The 24,705-nt window shown below is 43.2% G+C and overlaps 1 protein-coding gene across 5 annotated transcripts in view; it reads right to left on the minus strand.

Moving 5' to 3' along the window:
- Positions 1 to 24,705, minus strand: part of DICER1 (dicer 1, ribonuclease III) — a 71,612-nt gene that overhangs the window by 45,105 nt on the left and 1,802 nt on the right. For all 5 annotated transcript variants that reach the window (XR_008417313.1, XM_019462185.2, XM_019462186.2 and 2 more), the window contains exons 2-4: positions 4,877 to 4,940; positions 3,860 to 3,960; positions 296 to 482 (exon numbers count right to left, since the gene is read on the minus strand). Coding sequence is in view for 4 of the 5 variants with exons in the window: in XM_019462185.2 (XP_019317730.2) it covers positions 296 to 442 (147 nt within the window). In the remaining variant the exon portion in view is untranslated. The remainder of the gene's footprint in view (positions 1 to 295; positions 483 to 3,859; positions 3,961 to 4,876; positions 4,941 to 24,705) is intronic.

Consider the following 24,705-nt stretch of genomic DNA (forward strand, 5'->3'; position numbering starts at 1 on the left):
TTCCCTCCCAGCTCTTGAGGACAGACACACCCAAGCGGGTACTGCGAGGGGAGAGGTTTTCGGAGGGGAAACAATAAGGAACTTCACAAACAAAATGATTACGTCAATCGGCCGGCAGACCGGCAGACGTTAGAAAAGAAAAGGGCCATTAGGAACAAAAGTATCTGGAAGGAGAAAATTACTCAGAAGAGGAGAGCTTGAAAAGGTAAATGGGTTTTACATAAGACATGTCAACTACGTGCTAATTGACTCCATTTCAGTGGAAACGCTCCAGTATTAGTGTTCTCATTAGTACCTGGTATTTTCTTGGCGTATAAATGTTATCATGGATTGCTTCTTGTTGCCATGGCAGTCCAAAGAAAGGGCCCATTGGTGAGGAGGCAGGGGTCACGAGCTGCAGGCCCGCCATGCTGAGGGGCTGCAAAGCAGGGCTTTCATTCATCCAGTGCTTTTCTCACTGCATTTTGCTCTAGCGCAGCTCACTGCAAAGGGAGAAAGAACACCGTCACCCCACCATGCAAGGTTAAGGACGAAAGAAAGACAAGAAACAAGAGAAACATCACAGTGTCACTCCTCCGGACCCTTGCAAACTTCCCCTGTCATTGTTTTAGCTTTTTCTCGATCTAAGAGGATCGTTTTCAAAAGTCAAGCGTTCTGTACTTTCCGACCCGGCAATCCTACACCTAGAAACTTGTCTGAAATAATTAGGCAACTACACGAAGAAACAAGGACACGGATACGTACTGATGCCTTAGTACCTGGGAACAAGCAATAGCTTTCAAACGCACTGATAAGAAGTGAGCACGTAAATGATGGTATAGTTCTATCATACAATACTTTGAACTCACGAAGAAAATCCGGATCTGTATTGACTGATAGAGAACCATGCCCGTCATATACCTTTAAAAGAAAATATGAATATGATGCCTCTTTAAATACATATGTACATGCGAAGCACGTGGGTGCATAAACAAACATTTTCAAGCATTATCAATTCTATTGATGCCACTATCGATAAACTTGCGAGATAACGTTTGGAAGGCACTGAAGTTTCAAATACCTGCCAACACTTTGTCATTGTATCTAAAGACCGTAAACACACAAGGTCTTTTCCTCGACTGACAACCTAGCTCAACTGCACAGCTGACCAACGATTTAAATATTTACCTTTAAAATTACACATATCCTAGATGAATCAAGACAAAGGGCAACCATTCTGAGTTTTTCACGGTAGGTAAGGGCTCTTCTGTGCTTCACGTATTCTTTCCCAAAGAGGAATTGGATTATGTAAAATGACAAACTAAACCCGAGTCTTTTTCAAACTCCTAACCTGCACACAGAGGGTCAGGGTCTCAGACCTCAACGTGGCAGTCCACCATCGGCTTTCTGACTGTCAGCAGCATTTATTTGCCCCCAAAGGAAATTTCTGCCCGCACACTGCTTGGGAGTTTTCACTGTTATCACTCTATGAAACCGGAAAGAAGCCCACTCTTCGTTCCTTGACAAGAACCTTTGAATCTCCTGAAGCGTGAAATGGACGACCACGATACAGGACAGCGACTGAAGCTGTTCTATCAAATCCAACGAGAAGTCTCCAGTCTCCCTTGATTTCAGAGGTCAGTTCAGTGGACAACAACTCAACATCTGGCCAGTGCCGGTGTGATCTCCTGTAAGTAGTGGGGGACACAGGGCTGCGGGCGCCGAGGACAGCAGCAACGCAGGTGCGGCCAGGTCAGACAGCACAGACCAGCCAGGATGACCTACGATCGTTCTCGTCATCCCTCTGGGAGGAGGACGGCGAGCAAAGGACTGCGGAGCACGGTCTGAACGCTACCGACTGTGTTCTTCCTAGAAATAATCCGCTCATCGTCTACCGAACCAAAGCCCCACCAACCATTCTTTTTACCCCCCGCGTAGCGTTCACTGTTCTCAACTCCTCAGGCCCGCTGCTTGCACGCCCGTGGGTTAAGCAAACACGGCTGCCAAGAACCCAAAGCTAAAGCCATGGCACCTCATCTCCTGAGGTCCACTGGGCCACTCTGCAGGCCCACGGCCCAGACCACAGGCCCCTCCCACCGACTACCACCCGGTCAAACCATTCTGCATTTTCCTTACCGTGGGCTGCTCACTGTCTGGTACGACTTATGCCGAAAGCCCGACCCCCCTCCCTCGGCCTCCACCCAACTCAAATGCCAATCCAAGACCGATCACAACTATGGCAAAAGGGGTCAGGAAATCAGCATAAATCCTGACCGCCGAAGAGAATAAAAAAGGAGGAAGGTGGCAATGCCAGTCCCCAAAGAGTTCTTCCTTCACCTGCCAACACCAAGTGGAGCCAGGAACCCGCGACACCCCTTCCTGCTGCTGTCACCGCTGCCACCATTCTTTCTCACAGAGATAACAGTGGCAGAACTGTAACTAATAAGGCCCGAGAAAGAGTCTAAAAAACTAAATGAGAAGAATGTTCTATTTTTCCAAAGGGAGACTGTATCCTTTAAAAATGTGTAAAATACAAAGAAAAACTCTAAAAACGTTCCAGATGAAAGACTATAAAGAGACATGACAGCTAACTGGAGTGAGTGATCTCAGACTGGATCCTGTACTGCAGAACGATGCCACAGAGGGCATTACAGAGCCCCTGATAGAACTGTCAAAGTCACCGAGGCTGGTCACGGCACTAAGGCTGTTTAAGAAAGCAGCCTTATTCCTAAGAAGCAGACCCCACGGTGTCCAGGGGTAAAGGGCCATGAGATGTATGCAACTTCTCCTCGAATAGTTCAGACAAAGAAACCACATACGCGTACAGCAAATGTGTGCAACACGTTAAGCAAAGCGCGGATTCTCTGCCCCACTCTTAACCTTGTGACTTCGCTGTACGTTTGAAACTGTTTCCAAAAAAAGACTCTCGAAAAGTAAATATGTACAAGTGGTGAGACTGGGACTCCCTTGCACACTCGGTTCGCCCGCCACACCAAACCACCCCCAGAACGTGGCAGAAAAACAGTGCAGTTTGTAGAATGAAAACCGTGCCCACGTGAGTGACAATAAAAAATTTCAAACGGCTTCTGTGCGCCTTGCAGACATCAGGTCACCTGGCACGCATTTGCACAGGGATGCACGTACACCCTGATTCTTCTACCGGCACACGTGTGTAGGAGCACGCGTGCAGAAGAATCAAGTTCAAGGGAGTATTTGACAAACTCAACAAGAGAGTCACAACTGTCGCACAATAACGTACAGAACAGAATCGTCACAGTTCCAAAGGTATTTGTGTAGGTTTTGGAAACCCACACCCTCTCCTGGGAGGGCGGGTGCGGGACAGGGTCTGCAAGGAGACAGGGGACCGCGATTTAACCCTCTCAACCTGCTTTTCCGTAAGGTCACAATAGTTAAGTTCATCTTCACCGATTGAATGTACAGTGGCTGGCCCCAGAGATACTTTCTATTTAGGGAAAGCGAATCCAAGATGAAAAACCTCAACAGGTAATCCAATAATGTGAAAACAGAGCAATCTGTAATTTTGCCAATTTTTACTTTCTTTGGTGTGTTTAAGTAGATTTTTTTTTTCCCCTTAAGCTGGTCTTCAGGAAAAGCTCTGAATCCCTGCTGGTAAGTAAACGTTCTGTAGTTTCACAGATGAACTGATTATTGATTAACTGCTTTCGCAGAGCCAACAGACAATGCCTTGTGATGGCTCCTCGATGACAGAGTTTAAGTTTCTGGACAAACAATTACATCCACGAAATTGGTGAGGCCATTGTATAGCTTCTACGTAGTATTTTCTCAGAAATAATTTAGTAAAACACACGAACAAACTCTCTTCCTCTTTCCACGTATGATAGATAAATCACAGATTTACCGTTTTAATGTTTGAGATCTCTGTGTTGCTGTTGTCCGAGCTGCATTTTGACATCGTGATAGCAGTTTATTGGAAAATCACAGCATGCCCAAGCTTCTGCTCTAAAAATAAATGCAAAAATAGCCAAGTTTAAGATTCCTGTACTTAAAACTGAATATAAACACATCTACAAGAAAGCACCATTGATAAGAAGAGTTAAATAAAAGACCATTATTTTGTATTACATTTTAAACAAAAGACATTTGGGTTATTTTAGGGTATGAAGTCTTATTCTAAAACAAAGAACAAGAGAGTGGGGGCTGGCAACAATAGCATGCCTAATTCCCAGAGATCTGGGGAAAAGAAAAAGTTAGAGGAAAGTTCAAGAAAAGGCCGCAAAAGGAATACAAGAAAATCAAACACAGTAAACAAAATCTAAAGATAGCAGCTAGAATAACGGGGGGTAAAAATGGCAATGCCACGTATATGTCATTTCCTAAATTCACGTACACCAAAGAAACGAAGATCACCGAAAGAGGCACTTGGCTGAGAAATCCCAATCACCGCGATACGTGCATGAAATCTGTCAGCAATTTCAATTTCTCAGAATGGAATTAAAAACACAACAGTTCAATCCACACTATAAACTCTCTTACAGAATTCATTCATGAATAAAAGAATTCAGAACACACCCCAACAATACTGTTATAAAGAACCATAAATTCAGTGCGGTTCTGGTAAAAGATCACAGATCAAAAACTAAGGAAGTGTGTTAACACGGGAAGCTTCATTTAAATAACAAATGTTGATTTTGTCGGCTTTGACACCAAATCTTGCTCGTGCTCATTACGCTAATGACTGCAGTGTCTCCACTCCCAGAGGCTCGGGAAAAGAAACCGTGAAACTCATCCGTGTCTGGTCTAGTCGGGCGAAGGCCATTCGAGCACAGGTGACGCTTTCTCATTTCACAGACAAGTTCGTTTTGCTAGTCAGTTAACAAAGCAGGTCTTAGCACTGCTGTAGTATGTACATATTTACCTCAAAATGCTGATTCTAAGTTCTTTCAGTTTCCAAGTCTGTATTAATTCACACCCTAGGTAACCTAAAAGCAATCAGAGAGAATATTTTAGAACATTAAACTCGTTGTTAAAAACCAACTTTAAGAAAATTCCTATTCGACAAACTTTGCATATTTATCAGAGTAAGATTCCTGGTGACTTATTTTTCTACTCAGAGTCAAGAAAACAGTACACACCTGAAAGAGCTGCCTTCAAAATTAGCCTTTGTTATGTTCTAGTACAACTGAGAACGTGTGCAGGTTGTTGGCACAATCCAGTTAGATAGAAGGGAGAATTCTTGGCAGTAAATTCCATCCCCCCCCCCCCCCCCCCGCCGGTAAAATCTGACTTTGAAACTGCGGGAACACCATGTGGGTCGGTAACCATGCTTCCCAGGTTCCCAGGAGCGGATCTCCCCTCTCCTGGCGCCTGTGTGGGTTTCTAAAGCTACCTCCTACTGTGACGCTTAATTGCATTCTGTCCCACCACCTGGGAAGATACAGACTCAGTCCACCGTCAAGGCCTCATCCGTCACGCTCCACCCCGCTGTCATTCACGTTCGCTCGCACCTTTTCTCAAAACACCATTAACTAAAATAATAAAGCTGACAATGCTTTAAAATTCAACTCCACTCTTACAAAATCACTGTTACCCAAATTATTTCCTTAGGCATTTCGGTACTGACGTCAGAGAGTTAACGCACCAAGTACAATGAAAACTTACTTCGTGTTCATAAATACAGAGCCAACAGGTCAAGTTTTCTCATTTTAATTGATGATCAGAACTTCGACTACAAACATGCAAACTCCTGTTTGAGAAGCCCCTTTTAGATAGCTCCGAAAAAGACCTGCCAGGTATCAGACACTCGGTCAAGGTTCAGTCCGAACCAACAAACTTCACGCACATTAACTAGCATCTAACTCCAGCCATACCCCTTCAGACAAAGGCTTGTGACAACAGACAGCTTAACCATTCTGATCTAAGGTCCAGAAGCATCTAGAGCTTGCCGGTACACATTTTCAAGACCGGTAACACAACTTGCAACTCAGTCATTTCATCGTCACGCGTCACAGGTGCCGACACTCTTAACTCCACAGGTATCGCTGTCCAGATTTCCTTCCTACTCTCACGAAGCCCAGCACGTGCCAACTACTCTAAAGTCCCATAGTGAAGCAAAGAAAACCACGCGTTAACACCATGACGGTAAAATGCTGTCAGAAGTACTCCTGTAAGCGAAAACAGATAAAACTGAGGACTGTTTGAAGAGCCTTTGGATTCCGGCAACAAACACGATGTCGGAGATCCGGGGCATTTTACCCACCAAGCCTGAAATCACCAAGGGAGTCCGTGCTTATAGACGCAAAGTGATGGGTCTAGACGATTACTGGCATAAAGGCAAGTTACAAGTAAGAGGCTTCCCTCTCCCAGTGGATCATAAAAGGAAGAGATTCTCCCTCCCTCCCTCCCTTTGTTCACAATTTCTTTCTCGACACTTTCCAAACGGAAGTGAATCTCTTTAAAAGCCAAAGAGCCTGTAGCCGGTCTCCCATCTCAGGAACGTTTTCCTAGCACCTGAAAGGTATCCCTGAAACCTAATCCTCAAGAAAGACAAGGCCCGACGTCTCGCAGTCTCCTAGGTAGAGATGGGCCTCATGTGTCACCGAACTCCAAACCGCAAAACCTACCTCTGGTCACGAAGATATGAGGAAATGAGCAATTTTATCTTGAAAACATGGATGTCAAATGTCATAACCACTTGACTGTACAGAAGAGTGACATCTCTTGGTCTTTGGAGCCTGCTTAGCGGACAGCCTGTGAGGCCCGTGGCCCTCCGGTTTAATGCTTACCCAGTAAGAAAACTGTTTTCTTCCCTCTACCTGCGTGGACAGATTTTTCTGGGTGAAAGAGGAGGTTCTGTTTTCAATTATATTTCCTCAACACTCGTCTTTAAAACAAAACAAAACAAACCCATAAAATATATTCTCAAACAATATCCATGCCAAATAACAAACTTCCATTTCTTGGAACTTGAATACTAGAGAAATCTTAGAGTTTGCCATCCAAGTACGTTAGGGGGAGGAGCTTTTAAAATGATGACAGAGCTAAGCGCACCAAAGCTTGGCTCCTTCAAAGAGGATTCTGTGCACGGCAAGGACCCAAGTTGTTTCAAAACCACTCCCACCGACCTTCCTTTTCTAAGTTAGAGTCGGGGCACGAGCAGTCTCAGCCGTTTGACCTTCGGAAGCCGAGGTGATGCCCTCACCCCTTAATACTTTCTCACTTACAGTCACTCCTCTCCGAGGCCCGCCACATGGGAGGGGCATGGGGTAAGGCCACCTGGGGAGCCGGAAAGCAAAGTGTTTTTTTTTAAGTATCTATCATTTAAAAACCATCTGAAAGCCAACAAGGGGTCCAGTCTCAAAGACGACCCCGGTTTATCAGGCTCCCTCTAAGGTGGTTTCCTTGCCTGTAAAATATACTAAGCTATTATTGAGAATCTGGTTAAGATCACGTATATGAAGCTTGGTAGAAAAAACGTTCTTGTGACACAGAAAATGCTCAGTGTATGGCAGGATTTATACAACCACACTCCCATCCCTATCTAGTCCTCCTCTCTCTCTGCTCCTCCCCCGCACGCTCGCTCGCTCTCTCTCTCTCAAAAATGAACATTTAAAAAATGATGACAGTTTGGGGGCACCAGGGTGGTTCAGTTGGTTGAGCGTCCGACTTCGGCTCGGGTCATGATCTTGCAGTCCATGAGTTCGAGCCCCGAGTCAGGCTCTGTGCTGACAGCTCGGGGCATGGAGCCTGCTTTAGATTCTGTGTCTCCCTCTCCGCCCCTCCCCACTCACACTCTGTCTCTCAAAAATAAATAAATGTTAACAAAAAATTTTAATTACAAATTTAAAATTTGTAATGAACAAAACTGCTTACAGTATGGAATACAATGGAAAACAGCAAAGCACTTTTATTTAGAGGAAGATCATGACAAAGTCAAATTACAAACTAAAGAAGAAAAGGTGGAAGGAAAGAATGGAGAGAGAAAATTCATCCAAAAATTGAGGATGGGATTATGACCATAAGCCATCTTTTTCCTTAAAACTTTTCTGCATTCTAAAATTTCCTGCAATTCGAAAAATTTATTGCTTTTAGAACTGGAAAACAAGCTTTCACGTGGAGGATGATTTGCAGTAAGACCACGGTTTAGAGAGAAATGATTCCGGGGGCACCTGCCTGGCTCAGTCGGTAGCACATGTGACTCTTGATCTCGGATCGTGGGTTCAAGTCCCATGTTGGGTGTAGAGGTTACTTAAATAAATAAATCTAGAGAGAAATAATTTAGACTTTAGATTAAAACCAACAAAAACAAAGAAAACAAAAAGGTTTTTTTTTTTTTTAACTTCTCCCTTCTGAAGCCATTAAATGTGGTAAAACTTACCCTAGCTTCTATGACTTAAACCACAAATTCACTAGCTTTCTTCTCTCGCACTACTCTATGAACCAAATTTCTGGGTTTCTGTAAATCTGTAACAAACATATTATGTTTACATCTCAATGTCATGAAGCCTAAAATTAGATCTGTCCAAAACCGAAACTGAATACAGGTCAAACACCATTTTAACAAATATCATCCATCAAAATGTCCACATAAAAAGTATCTCTAGGCTGCCGGCCAGTGGCCCACGTACTTGGAATATTTCTTAAAAAGACAACATTCCTACACACCAAAATGGCACTTGGAACTGTCCCTCCCCTTCAGGTTACCTACAAGGACATTTACCCTTCAGTTTGTTTCAAGAGGTAAATACCTAATACACCGCTAACTTTCAAGGTGAATTCTAAGGCTACTGTTTGATTTCAAGAGTCTGTCCTTTATTCAATAAAAACACTGTTCAACAAGTGCTAGAATTTACTCAATTCGTGACCCTCTTCTTGTCTATCTTTTACGTATCACATAAGAACATCCATGAGAGAAAAAAAAGGCCACCATTTTCTATGTTAAGCTGTTTTAACACAATACAACACATGAACATTTTAATACTAAAGAAAGGTTAGTCCTGGGGCGCCCGGGTGGCTCAGTCGGTTAAGCGTCCGGCTTCGGTTCAGGTCATGATCTTGCAGTTCGTGGGTTCAAGCCCCGCGTCGGGCTCTGTGCTGACAGCTCGGGGCCTGGAGCCTGCTTCGGATTCTCTGCTTCGGATTCTGTGTCTCCCACTCTCTCTGCCCCTCCCCGCTCACACTCTGTCTCTGTCTCTCAAAAACGAATAAACATTAAAAAGAAAAACAAATTTAAAGAGAGGTTAGTCCTGAGACAAAACGAGTCTGAGAGACCGCGGACTATGATGGCCGTTCAGCTTAGTCAACTTGAGTCAGGAAAGCAAACATATTAAAAGCTCCGGGCAAGGGGGGGAAGCACCAAGCACTGGAGCGCAAGATGGGCACCCACTCATGTTCTCCGCTTTCCCCAGAAGCCCAGGACTCGTGTATCCCAGCCTTCACATGAGCTTCCGCTTCCGGGCCCCCACCTGCCGCTCACCCCAAAGAACCTGAAACCTATCACTGGACTCCCCTCTCACGCAGCACACAGGGGCCCACCCTACCACCCAAATCATGGCTTAATTTGTATCTTCTGCTCCACATTAGATACTATTGCTATAGCGATTTCCCCCCAAAACTGTAAGATTTTTCAAAGGAAAGATCGTCTCATACTTGACTTGCACAGAATTAAAGCAAAGCTGGAAATATCAATAAATTTGGTTTTCATTAACTAATTCCAGGTAGAGAAAAAAGCCTTACTGATCTAACCTTAAATTAATATGTATCTTTTTGCAGGCCAAATAACAAATTCAATTTGGATACTTCTTACTTTTAAAAGACTTTAAACCACCCACATTATTTTCACAAGTTTAACACCCCATCCTTGCCCCGTCCCCCAACAAAGAAAAGTTCAGGGCTGATCAGAAGCCATCAAAGGTACAGAGGCACCCATCTGCACAATGATAATCCTGCCAGCATCCAGCTATCCTATCCCGCCAGCCTCATCCTCCCAGAGCTCCGAACCTCGGCAAAATCGTCTTGCACATTAACGCAACCTGATTGGATAGAAACCTTGAAAATGTTTCAGCAATAATGTACAGTTCTAAAGTTACAACATAACTAACTGGGAAAACCCAAAGACTCGCTTTAGAAACGTTGTTTTATTAGGTGTGAAATCTAGATAAAGTTCTATTTAATGTCAACTAATAAACGGAGAGGAAAGACAGAAAAAAAAAATCACCATTTTTAACCATCACGTTACTAATTGAGGCAAGAGTCATTAACGGATGCTAAAGATGCTGGCTGAAGTTTACAAAAGAATATTTATGTCATCTTAAGGTATCTCTGCACAGATTACCTACGAACCCTAATGAGAACTGGTAACGCTGCCCCTGGAACACCCAAGAGATGACACCCTTAACCACAGTGACATCTGGGACAAACTGGGACTGGGACAAACGGACACGTAACTTCTAAATGTGATGAACTGAGAAAGAAACATCATTTATGTAGATTTTCCTGCCCAAAGTTGCAAAGCCTGAATCTAATCATGAGGAAACATGGAAACGAAATTTGCGGTTCATTTCACAAAACAACTGGCTCCTGCTCTTCAAAGATGTCAGCATCACAGAAGATACAATCTGAGAAAAGATTCCAGAGTCCAAGTGGAAACAAACGTGTCGACTACATGCAACACACACGGTGCAGTTCCTGGACTGAATCCCGTACAACAGAAGGACAACGGCCATAAAGGACATTACTGGGCTGAAGCAGCACAGGCCACCCGAAAACAGGCCACTTTGGCGTAAAGAGTATTCTGGGCTGAAGGCAACGGAGAAATAGCAGCTGCGGGAGGAATTCTCTGCCCTTTCCCTCTCTGCCTCAACGCAGGACATAAACGTCGCTTTGTGAAAGTGTCCCTCCTCCCTACTCCAGTACCAGGAAGAGACGTTAATTATCCCAAAGACCCGGAGGATGTGAATCTGCATAAACAAACCTTACTACCATAGCCCCTGTTACTCTCCCTCATCTATTTCCCTTCCCACGACTGACCATCCCCAGAAGCCCCAACTCTCATTCCTTTGTCTTGTCACGCGTCCAAAATACATCGCCCTTTATTAAAATGGTACATATGCTCTCAAGTCTAACTGCTTCCTTGGGTTTTCACTCCTCCCGGGTGAATCTCCAGTGTGCATATGCCAAACAAATCTTCTGTCTGGTTCATCTGGCCTTTGTCAATTTAATTCACGGGCTCCATCCACGAAGAGCCCAGAGGAAAAGGTTTTTTCCTCCCCCCACAGAGACACTGGTGAAATGTAACTGTCATCATCAATGCTAAAGTCTCCGAATTCGGTGACTACACTGTGATTATGTAAGAGAATCTGCTCTTGTTCTTAGAAAATCTACCTCGAGTATTCAGTCGTGAAGAGTGTAAGGCCTGCCACTTGATCTAAAAAGGTTCAGAAAAGTAACAACGGAATGCAGAGAGAGAAGGCAAATGTGGCAAAATGTTACCTATTGGTACATGTAGGTAATGGTGTGGGAATTCTTTAGACTATTCCTATAGCTCAGGAGTTTGACAATATTTTTCAAACAAAGTGAAAAACAAAACCCTAGTAAACACTGATACAGATGTTTGACTATCAAAACACACGGGGAAAAAAAGGGGGGGCGCTTAAGGTGATTTTCCCCACTTAAAAGACCTTTGTTTTTTGCCTCCTGCCCCTTGAATTATTCATTCATTCAATATTTACTGAGCGAGACATCCGTACCGCCGGCTTGTATTCTGGAGAAGGTGAGCGCCGGGCGGGAGCTCAGTCCTGGAGGGACTCAGTCCGGGAGGGGACAGTAACAGGGCCTCATGCGGGGGAGGAGCCAGCACGTGAAGAAAAGAAACCAGGCAAGTCACGCTGAGGACATCATAAGCCCTGTGCCGTGGCACCTGCCCCACACAAGTGTCCAAACGGCAGGATAGGTTGGGATAAGCAGGAGCCACAGCCTAAAGGGCTTCCCGCGCAGCCCCACCAGGGCCGAGAACCCGCGGGCTCCAACAAGATCTGGGCCTCTGCTCTTCTAGTCTCGGCACACGCCAAGGGCTCCCACCTAGTTCATCTCAGCCAAGGGCTCTGTGTATGAGGCCCTCCAAGGCCCAGAGGCAGGAGCGGTGACGGACAAAACAAGGAACTTCTGAAGTTTACTCTTTCCTTTAGAAAGGACCTTCCTTTTCCTCGTTGTAATCACTGCCTCTACTCATACAGGAACTTTCTCTATTTGCACACTGCAAGTCCCCTGTCCCGGGCACTAGGCACCCACTTATCCCAACCGGAGGAGGCAGGATGGCTGGTCACTCTCTCTCTCGGGATGATTCTCTATCCTTGGCTACCTCATCTCTACTTGGAGATCCACACTTGGCGATCAAGAGAACTTCAGGCTGTTCCAAAACCTGATCTAATAAGAAAGATGGAGATTCATTACCGCTAAATACAATTTAAAAAAATATATGTCCATTACGGAAATTCGAGAGATGCTTCAAAAAAGAGAAGAGAAACAGCATCAGAACAAATGCAGCCTCCTGAGGTCACCACCCTTATTTCACTCAGTTACAATTAAACCCAGAACACACACATTACAGAAAGAATCCAGATGAGAGGGGAAAAGAAGTGGGCTCCAAAGTCAGAGTGGTGACGGGATCCATTTGTAAGCTATGAGATCTTGGGCACATGACCTCATCTGCCTGTCAGCCTCTGCCTTATTTTTTTATTTTTTTTTAATGTTTATTTATTTTTGAGAGAGAGAGAGAGAGACAGAGCACGAGCTGGGGAGGGGCAGAGAGAGAGAGGGAGAAACACAGAATCTGAAGCAGGCTCCAGGCTCCAAGCTGTCAGCAAAGAGCCCGCCAGGGGGCTCGAACCCACGAATGGCAAGATCATGGTGTGAGCCGAAGTCAGACACCTAACCAACTGAGCCACCCGGGAGCCCCTCGGGTCTACAACGGGAACTGTCTGTGGAGCTGTCAGCCTCTGGCTCCTCTCTCTCTCCTACATCATCCCACAACACCTACATTTAATTCAGTGGCTACATCACATAGGCAAATCACTAAAAAAATAGATACAGTGTTAGGCGTGAAAAAGAGAACTTGGGTACTGGGGGGAGGAGGTGAAACACTGCAAGAGCCTCACTAAAGAACACGCTGCGTGAGGCACAATTAAGAGCATGTGACATTATTGACATATTTGGGGACTACAAAGGATGGGAAAGAAGCAGGAACCAAAACTACACGTGCAGGCTCACATCTTTCAGAATATTTACAACCCTCTTAAAAGAAAGAAAGAAAAAAAAAACATAGAAAAGAATCCACACTAGACCAAAGGCAAAAAACCGGCAGCTACCAAACCCTGCAAAGGCAATGTGTTGTTAACCTCCTACACTACCAGAACCCAGCAAAGCCACTAGGACACCCCAAATGTGTTTTAGAATTTTCTACATCTGCTTCCGCCTTATTGTATGGATAAAGCCTGAGGTCTGTAAGGGACCGAGGCAGTAAGTGAACTGTCTGAATGCACTCAACACCAAAAGCATGAGTAAATGTTTGCTATTTGCCAGACCCAACCTCCTGCCAAGGACTACCAAAAACCATCAGTCCTAGGTAGGGGGAAGAAAAGAAAGCGATTAAAAACAAGAGAAGAATATTAATGGAGCTCAAAGCACCATGTAACTAGGTATAGGGAAAACATGAGTCAAACCAGTATAGCAAGATGGCTCAAAAGTTCAATGCATTCCCTCTGCACTTAGAGGATACAACCGAAAATCCTTACAGCACAAGGCCCTGCATCCATCTCTAACTGGGACTTGTGTAATTCTACCTCCTCCCTGCAGACACATCCACCCCTCTGGGGCCTTTCTACCCCAGAGCCTTTGCATATACCACCCCCCCCACCCCCACCCCTCAGCCTCAACTGTAGGTCTTGAGTGCCACTTTTTCAGAAAGTCAACAGTTTCAGTTAAAGACAGTAAATCTATATATCCAGAACCAACTGGGGTGCCAGGCACAAGCAGGATCTTTTTGAATGAATAAATGCTGACAATTCTTACCACTAAGAACCAATCCTAGAGGTTATTTCAATATGGACTGCCCCACTCCAAAATGTTTTTAAGGTGCTATTACTTCCTACTTTAACGACTTATTTTTATTTTTACTATCACTTAGAAACAATCCTGCAAAGAACCAAGAACATGTTAAATTATAATTCACTAGTCAAATTAATCCAAAATGCAATGTGGTCAAAGATTAAAAATTTAGCTCCGAATCTAATTACAGATTCCACATAACAATAGCTTTTGAATATAATTTGTTTTCAGGGAACTAACTTTGTCCACATAAATCACACTTGTGCCTGAACTGGAAGAGTATTTAAAAAACTTAATTCGAGTGGCATTAACCACTGCTTATTCTTCCATGAACCACAATGAAGAGTATTCTTCATGTTAAATCACTTAACAATCTCTTTAAAAAGTTGCAATTTTTCCAAGTGGAGCAAAGTTTTATCTGGTTATTTCTATTTTTAGTATCAGTTACATCTTAGTAGCCGCTAAAGAAAGTACTTCAGAAGGGGGCAAATTCCCCGAAAAACAAAACCGACCAAAATTAACATCTAAAGCAACAAAAAATTTGAAGAGGCCTATAGCTTTAAAAAAAAAAAAAAAAAAAAGATTATTAAAAACTCCCAAGCCCAGATGGCTTCACTAGAGTGAATTCTTCTAAACGTTTAAAGAAACAACTACAGGGGCGCCTGGGTGGCGCAGTCGGTTAAGCGTCCGACTTCAGCCAGGTCACGATCTCGCGGTCCGTGAGTTCGAGCCCTGCGTCAGGCTCTGGGCCGATGGCTCGGAGCCTGGAGCCTGTTTCCGATTCTGTGTCTCCCTCTCTCTCTGCCCCTCCCCCATTCATGCTCTGTCTCTCTCTGTCCCAAAAATAAATTAAAAACGTTGAAAAAAAAAATTAAAAAAAATAAAATAAAATAAAATAAAAAAAAATAAAGAAACAACTACAATCTTAACAACAAACCCTTCGGGAGGACGGAAATGAAAAGGGATCCTTTCCAACTCTTCCTGTGAGACCTGCATAAACTCGACAACAAAATCCAACAAGGAGATCATGGTAAAAGTAAAATTACAGACCTATCTCTCAAACCAAAAGTGTAAAAATACTAATCAAAATGTTAGCAAACTGAATCCAGGAATGTATAAAAAGGATCATGCATCACAACCAGTTAGTTTATCACAGGAATGCAAGGATGGCTTAACACTCAAGAGTCAACTGATTTAGGGGCGCCCGGGTGGCTCAGTCGGTTGAGCATCTGACCCTTGATTTTGGCTCAGGTCACAATCCCAGGGTAGTGGGATCAAGACGCACATCAGACACTGCACTGAGCATGGCGCTTGCTTAAGATTCTCTCTCTCTCTCTCTGTCTCTCTCTCTCCCCGCCCCTCCCCCGCTCACACATGAGCATAAGTGCACGTGCACTCTCTCTAAAAAAAAAAAGGTCAACTGATTTATTAATATTTAATATAAAGCTACAATACATAAGACAGTGTGGGTAATGGCACAAAACAATGCAACAGAACAGGCCATGGAATCAGACCCAAACATACGAGTTATTTAATTAATGGCAAAAACAACACCGTAGTATAGTACAAAAAGGATGGTCTTTTCAAATAACAACTGGGTTAATTGTGTATCCAGATGGAAAAGTGAGTCTTGACTCCTTCCTCAAGTCATACACAAAAATCAGTGCCAGCTGGATTGTAGTTCTAAACGTGCAACGTAAAACAATAAAGTCTTCAGAAAACAACTTAAGAGAATACCTTCATGTCGTTGGAGTAAGCAACAATTTCTTAGACGAGACGCTGAAAGTACTAATCACACAGGGAAAAAATGGACGGAGTGGACTGCGTCGAAATTAAAAATGTCTGTTTATGATATGATCCGATTAAGAGTGAAAAGGCAAGCTAGGGTAGGAGATACGGAAACAATCTCTACAGATCAGTAAGGAACAGGCAGAGAAGCAAACGGAGCGTAGGCAAAGGACTTCCCAGCACAGGGTATCAAACGGCCAATAACCTTCAGAAGCAATTAGAAGGATGCAAATTAAGCCACAATGAGCTACTACCACACCCATCAGAACGGCCAAAATGAAGACACATGGTATCCAGTGTGGCAAAGGATGTGACGCTTAGAGAACTTTCATACAAGGCTAGTAGAACTGCAAATTGGAAGTATCTGCCCTGAATATACGCATATCCCATAACCCAAATAATTCCATTCTAAGTGAACGCCGACTGAAATAGACACATATTCACCAAAAAACATGCAAAAGAACTGCACTACTCCTAACAGCCAAAACTGAAAGCAAGACAAGTGTCCAATAACAATACAACAGACAAGTAAACATGGACATATTCATACAACAGAATACTGTGAATCTCACACACTTCAGATGTTAAGTGAAGCGACCCAACACAAAATTCCAACACAAAATCATACCATATAACTTCTACTACCATAAAGTTAGAAATAAGGAAAAGTACGGCGTTTGCTTTTTTTTTTTTTTGGGCAGGGGACCGGGGCGGGCGGGGGTGTAATTGCCTGGGAGGGGCACTGAGAGGAGCTTGTAAAATACTGGTCATATCTGCTCTTGATCTGGGCGTGTTCACTTTGTACATCCTTGTGATTTAGGTACTTTCCTGTTTATCAGCTGAAACTGATTTCACTTAAAGTTTATTTTAAAAGAGAAGTAAAAATCCTTAATACAATATGCAAAAATTCTTCATTTACCATGGTACCTATGAAATACCGGAAGTTCCCACAGGAAGAGGGAAGGGAGAAGATTTACCTTAATGGAGCATTAAATTATCTATTATCTAATTGAATCCTCCAAACAGCCCTGAAGCAAGTGTCATTTCCATTGTACAGGGATTTGAAATAACCTACCCAAGGCCAACTGACCAATAAATGGGAAAGGTGGAATTCTACCTGAATTCTGACTCCCAACTTATTTCCACAATACACAATACTCAAATCTCAAAGGAGGGGTCGATTAACACCGATTTGCTAGTCAAAATAAGGTGCTCCTGGATATGGTCCCTTTGATCTCCCCAGGGGATTGAAAAAGAGTAAAACGCAATTTAAAAATAACAGAAGCAAACTGAATGTTTCATTTTCAGCTGAATCTGCATAAACACATTTAAGTAAAAATACTGCTTTAATTTTAAAGCCGCTGGCAGCTGAAATCAGCCCTGGCCACTGACATTCCTCTCGGCCTTTCTAGTCTAGGAACTCAGGTGCTCGATAAACACACACTAACTGACCACATATCCCGCCATTTCTTCTAGTATCTTTATTCCATTCGACTGATGACTAAACACAATTGACTACCTGATACAAACACTACAAAACGAACTTCTCTAGTAAAATGAAAAGTACTACCTGAAAGGAGACTGCTATCATGAAGGGGGTTCAGACATGGTGAAATAAACTAGAGAAATTAATATTCCCGAAACTACCATGCACTGGGTGATTTTGGTCTTCACTCGATACAGAAAACACAAGTAAGCACTTTAACCGAGCATCTGCTGCAGAGACCTAGATAATACAGGCTTCATACACGTATACGTGTATTCTGTGTGTATATGTACGCGTGCACAGCGTGTGCAAATTTGTGCACGTGCTTTAAAGAAAGGCTTTAAAACAATTACTTCTTTCCCTATTCTTGGCGAAAGTACAGACCCAGCTCACAAGTAAAACAAACTTCCCAGAATTCTCTTTTCCTAATGTTCACCAACACAAAAGCTAGGTGTTTACAAAGACTGAGTGTCAAAACAACATTCTCCTTCAGAACGGCATCGTATGTCGATGGGAATTTTTTATATCCCCAAAGGGAAGCACTATTTGGCAGTGACTATTTCCCATATTTTAGCGAAGAAGGGCTGAACACTAAAGGCATGTATCAGATAAGCAAAAAAAGAATCATTCCTTTGAAGGTGCTAACTGCATTTATACAAGAAATTACAGCTTTTGCCTTACCTCCGGCTCAATTTACCTACTGCACTCCAATGCCTTAGGTGATTTTTGTTTGGTTTGGTTTTTTTAATCATTTGTTTACATATTCTTAGCAACAAAATTCTGCCTTTTCCTTAAAACACCCCAAATTACTGGGGCGCCTGGGTAGCTCAGTCGGTTGAGCATCCGACTTCGGCTCAGGTCATGGTCTTGAAATTTGTGAGTTCAAGCCCCGCGTCGGGCTCTGTGCTGACAGCCCGGAGCCTGGAGCCTGCTTCGGGTTCTGTGTCTCCTTCTCCCTCTGCCCCTCCCCTGCTCACGCTCTGTCTCTATCAAAAACAAAAAAATAAAAGAATAAACACACCCCAAATTATGTTTGGCCTAAGATCAATAAATCACTTGGGTTTAGTATATGCAGCAGGTACGTCTAAAGATTGAGAAGTTTGGGAGTTTCCCTTTTTAATGTTTAGCTATACAAGACTGGGAAAAAAGCTAGGTGCTCTCAGTACAGTGTTCAACACAAAATAAAAGCTCTTAAAATTAAAGTACCAGGGTTCCCAGTAGACACTCTTCTCATTAATAGTACCCAGGGCCTCCTGATGGGTTACTGGCTCCTCACCATACTGGTCGGGTAGAAGGCTTCAAACCGCTTCTGTGAAATTTTCTCCTCATTCACCAACATTTACTGAGCTGTACTGGAAGCAGAGACAGACGACGAAAAGTCTCAACTGTGTCTGAAAGATTCTGCCATCCGGTCAAGGCAAAATCTGGCTCTCTCTATACTTTTCAAGACAATTTCTCCATGTTTGCATTTTACATTCCCTGCTCAGACCCGCCCACAATTCCGTGGTCTCCTTTCCCGTGGTCCCTGTATACAAACCTTAATACTCAAGAAAAATGCAGCCTCTCTTTTCCATGCCTCATGTTCAGTCGAAACCCTCCGCTTGAAATGGAGAGGTCCCGGAGTTCTAGGGGTGCCTTAAAGACTACTGACTAGAAGATATTTAGAGGCTTGCAAATGTTCTCATTTTACCAGTGAGAAAGTTAAAATCTAGAAAGGCCAAGGTGACTTGCGCTTACCACACGGCTAGTCATTTAGAAGTCAAGCCAACTAGAACAGAGGTTTCTCGACCACACGTTATTCTGCACTGTTCGTTCGATTCCATCCATCGTGTGGAACTTGTGCGTCAACCATCCAGAATTTCGTCACTGCTCCTTAGTTAACCTATTAGTTGTCTTTGTGTAGACACGGCCTAAGCAAGCACGTGCAGATAGGATTCAGGAGGGATCCCTGCACCTCGTATAATTTTATGTGAAATTATGAATATGTACGTTTTTCTGGAAATAAGATTCACATCTTTCATCAAATCCGTAGTCTCTGTCTACAGAGTAAGAACCAGTGGCCTACACCAAGGATGTGTGACAGATATATAAACAGTTCATGATGGTGTGAAATACAGATTCAAGGATGATGTTTTATTCATGCATAATAGGAGGATAATGGTTACTTAGGGAGAGTTAGCAATATAAAGGCATTATTACACTTGGTATCTCTATTACAGACACCCAAGTCAGACAGATGGCTGCACTATTTGATACAGTGCAAACATCCCTATGATGCTATAGTAAAACATTAATCTTTAATTCTCCAAGGTGGAAAAAGCTTAAAATACCACTGATCAGAGGCCTTCAAATCTTTGGGTTTGACAGGTTAATTGCCCTCCTAGGCCGTAACCAACAGAAAGACACAAGTCCTGGAATCTCAAAGTATTAGATAAGTCTGCTGCTGCCTTTCTTTTCCCCTTCCAATCGTCTTGCTGATCTAACTCCTTGGTCAAAGAACCTTTCTACATCATTTCAAAGATCGAGTTTTACATTGAGATCCTCCTCTCATTATTTGAGTTCAATACATCGTTTTTGAAATTCTGAATGGGTTTGTAGACACCTAATTCCCAGAGGAATTTTCTAAACGTGTTTTTTTAAATCGCTACCTCATTGCGTACATCGGGCTGTCGGCAAAAGCAGAAGCAACGTCACAACAACCACAGTCAGGCTGCCTCAACAATGAGATTGCTTTCGATACCGGTACAACTCCCGATTTTTATAGCAATTTTCTTCTGTGAGTTTCTTAACACTTCTCTTGGTCCACGATGTTTCTACGCACTTAATCATATGTACATCACAAATGGAGGAGAATCAAGAATCAGATTCTTGGACAGAATTCCAATCAGATTCAAGGACAGATGGCATGATCTGTCCAAAAGAAGAAGAACGATGATCTTTCTAAAAGCCTTAATATACAAGCAATATCGTGCTCTGTAAATCTATCTTGGCTTCTAAGGACGACTCCAAAAAAAAGTAAATATAAATTAATCAATTCATTAGGCAAATCTGAGCACCTTCTATGCCAGGCACTATTCCACCCTTACTATCTTATCAACCTTAACGCAGCCAACACTTACTATTACCATGAGCCTCAAAGATGAAAACGCTAGGGCCAAAGCTTAATTGTTTTGTCTTCTTTCCAGTAACAGGCTTAGGGACCTCCTCTGACAATGTTTTCTTGTGGCATCTTCTTAGTCACTTATTTAAAATGTAAAGCAACTTTGTGTATGAAAAAGAATCCTAACAATTCATTGACAATTTCAGATGAACGAGAAAGCCACTCTGTACTCGGGGATCTGTTTTAACAAAGGCCTTTTTATATGACTGAAGATTTCAATTTCATCAGCTTGACTTGACCTCAAAAATAATGCAATGCTCTCTGTATTCATTCACTGAGTATACACCACCATGTAAGAAAGGCAACTGACACGCGTTCCTAAAGACTGGCAGAGAGAATCTGGAAGATCCTGGCTGCCTACGCTATCCAGAAAAGGGTTCATTTGTGACTGGATCGTGATTCAGCATCGGTCAAAAGCCTGAATGAGACCATTGATATTGCGGGGACATCACCTGAAAGATAAATTAACTAAACTCTGAAGAATCAAATTACCAGTACGAGGCACACCTGCACTACTGAAGCCTGAGGCTTTTCTCCGCTTTCTCTAAAATGGCAGGTGCAAAATGTTTCCCTATCTGCAAAATGCAACACATTTTCTCCATCTATTGTTAATGTCATTTTATGCAAGAATCCAAAGGATTCTTCTTCATACGAGAGAGAAGTCGGCTTCTCCTGGCTTACTTCCTCTCATTAGTCAATGCCGACTATATAATTAGTTCTGTTTCCTCTTTTGCTTTGACTAATAAAAATTAAAAGCAAAACAAAACAACAACCAAAAAAAACCTCTTCGGTTACATGCAGATGCTGAGGCTGTCCTTGCCCTCAGCCTCTCACCGATAATTCCTTCCAGCAACGTCCACACTCCACCCCTCCACTTAGGCCACTGTTTTCGGTCTTCTCAAATCAGTCCATCAGTGTAAGACAATCTCAAATCCTTTCTCAAAGTAGACAAATAATAAAGTAGTAAATGGCTATGTCTACACAGACTGTACTACCACGAGAATCGCCTTAGCGGAAATTAGTTGTAACTAAAAAAATAAAATCAGCCTGGGGGCGTCTGGGTGGCTTGGTTGGTTAAGCATCCGACTTCGGCTCAGGTCATGATCTCACGGTCTGTGAGTTCGAGCCCCGCGTCGGGCTCTGTGCTGACAGCTCAGAGCCTGGAGCCTGTTTCAGATTCTGTGTCTCCCTCTCTCTCTGCTCCTCCCCTGTTCATGCTCTGTCTCTCTCTGTCTCAAAAATAAATAAACGTTAAAAAAAAAAAAAAAAAATTAAAAAAAATAAAATAAAATAAAATAAAATCAGCCTGTAGCATGCAAAGGATTTGATGAACATCAAAGAATCAGAAAATAAAGAACAAAAGATCCACCTCACAGGCTCAGGAGGTAGACTGCAAAAGACAGGGTGCTGCTTCGTAAGATCATCACCTACTTCGGCAAGTTGTAAGTGCGTAACGATAGGAAAAAATATTCCAAAGAAACTTGTGAATAAGACCCAGTATAACACACATACATCCACTGGGGTTTCTGAACGAAGTAAACTCTTGAATGTCCAAAAGGGAGAGCACAAGGTAAACAAGATAAATCACTTGGCTTCAACTTACTGTTTACACAAGTTGAACACAGACCTTCCCAGTTTCGTCCTCTGGCAACATCAGAGCACTCCAAGCCCCACGATGAATCAACTGAATGAATTCACTTCCTTGCACATCTACTCGCCAAGCAGTGATAGGAAGCAAGATCATAAAAATGAGTACATCCTGGGACTCAGGGAGACTAAACTCATCTCTGAACAGAGGGGAATTATTTGTAGGATAGTGTAACCGCCTAGAGCAACCCTCAGAAAACTCATACTACAGTAACTTCTGATTCTAGCGTTTTGATGATCAAGAAACAGCCTGACCGCTTCTGAGTATATAGAAGAAGTGAAGGCAGGGACTCAAACAGACACTTGTACATCTATGCTCCCAGCAGCGTTAGTCACAAGGCTAGAAGGCAGAAGCAACCCACGCGTCCATCCATGAAAAACCAGATAAAAAAAATGTGGCGTGTATACACATATACAAGGAATATTATTCAGCCTTAAAAATGGAGAGTCAGACAGGCACCTGGGTAGCTCAGTCAGTTAAGCAAGCGTTCGACTTCGGCTCAGGTCATGATCTCACGGTTTGTGAGTTCGAGCCCTGCGTCGGGCTCTGTGCTGACAGCTGGGAGCCTAGAGCCTGCTTCGGATCCTGTGTCTCCCTCTCTCTCTGCCCCTCCCCACTTGCGCTCGCTCTATCTCTCTCTCTCTCAAAAATAAATAAACATTAAAAAAAAAAAAAAAGGAGAGTCTGACCCATGATACAACATGAATGAGCCCTGAAGACTATGCCAGCTGAAACAAGCCAGTCACAAAAGGACAAATATTGTATGATTCCACATATACTAGGTTTCTGGAGCAGTCAGATTCACAGAGATGGAAGAATGGGGGTGCCTAGGTGTGGGAGGAGGGGGGAATGGGGAGGTAATGTTCAATGGGGACAGAGTTCCAGGTGAAGATGATGAAAAAGTTTTGAAGATGGATGATGGCGATGACTGCAAAACAACAGACGTATAGTTAACGCCACCAAACTGCTCATTTAAAATTGGTTAAAAAGGTAAATTCTGTTATGCCGATTTTACCACGAAAAAAGAAAAAAATATGAATGATTCCGATAATCAGGGGTCACCAGAATATTTAAGGTTAGAAAAAGTTCCATTCATTCAGCAATTAAAACAAATTTTTTTTTTTAACATTTATTCATTTTTGAGAGACAGCAAGAGACAGAGCACAAGCAGGGTAGGGGCGGAGAGAGGGAGACACAGAATCTGAAGCAGGCTCCAGGCTCTGAGCTGTCGGCACAGAGCCCGACGCGGGGCTCAAACTCATTGACCTTGAGATCATGACCTGAGCCAGTCAGATGCTTAACCGACTGAGCCATTCTGGCGCCCCATCAACAAATATTAACTAAAGACTTACCTGTCTTTTTTTTTTTCTTTTTTTTTAGTGTTTTTACTTTTATTTTTGAGATAGAGACAGACAGAGCTTGAGCAGCGGCGGGGCAGAGAGAGACAGAGATACAGAATCCTAAGCAGGCTCCAGGCTCTAAGCTGTCAGCACAGAGCCCAACGTGGGGCTCGAACTCACGAGCCATGAGATCATGACCTGAGCTGTAGAAGTCTGATGCTTAGCCAACTGAGCAACCCAGGCGCCCCAGGACTCACCCGCGTCTTACACAGGTTTTCTCCTAAAATCCACTCGCAGTAACGGAGTGCACTGCAAAGAGCCCAACACGCAAGGACTCTGAAATTGAACCACGACTGACTCCTGACTGCTACTTCTAGATTGACAACTCAGGTCAATAACCGGAGTCTTCATATCCTTGCACGTAAAAGAAGGACGATACTGCGTTTGTCTCAGGGAGGTCTGAAGGAGCAGGTATATAAAAGCAACCGAAACATCCTAGCACAGAAGGAGACACTTTTTATCAATAAACGTTTCCTTTCTTTCCTTTGCCACAAGTAATGACCACAGGATGTTAACCGGGTCACAAGTGAGGGAACCTCTACGAAATACCCACTTTCTCAAATGAAACAAGCATCTCGCACGTGGGATGGTGGCAGGGGAGAGTCCCAGGGTCATAAGCGTCATTCCTAGAAGGCAGCACTACAGCGAAAGAGCTGCCACCTATGTACCACCCCCCAAATCACTACCAGGTAAGAATCAGGAGCCACATCAAAATAAAACGTCTTCTAAACCCAAGACAAGAAAACTTGGCAATGGCAAAAACCCTGCTGTACCAACTCATACAGAAGAGTCGCAGGCATAATACAGTCGACAGAACTTAACCTCTGATGGTGAGCTGATCGCGTTAAACTAACGGCAGGAAAAGAAGATCTTTTCTCCCCGAATTAAATTGATGAATACATCTTTTCTTAAAACAGCATGTGTATACCATGGATAAATCCATTAACCCATGTTGCTATTTAAGTGTTTATAGTGACCATCATATTACAAGCAATGTTTATAGTAGTTCTAACCTATAAAGAGAGTAAGTTTTATGTGACCTAAAATGAAGTTCTGAAATAATTATATGCACGTGTCCATATATGTCTGTGTGTAGACCACATATTCCATGTAATGTACACACGCCACAGGTAGCTAACTGGCTCCAAAGACAACACTGCGA

Source organism: Panthera pardus, unplaced genomic scaffold, assembly GCF_024362965.1.
Source record: "Panthera pardus isolate Hobbes unplaced genomic scaffold, ASM2436296v1 HiC_scaffold_24, whole genome shotgun sequence".
NCBI lineage: Eukaryota > Metazoa > Chordata > Mammalia > Carnivora > Felidae > Panthera > Panthera pardus.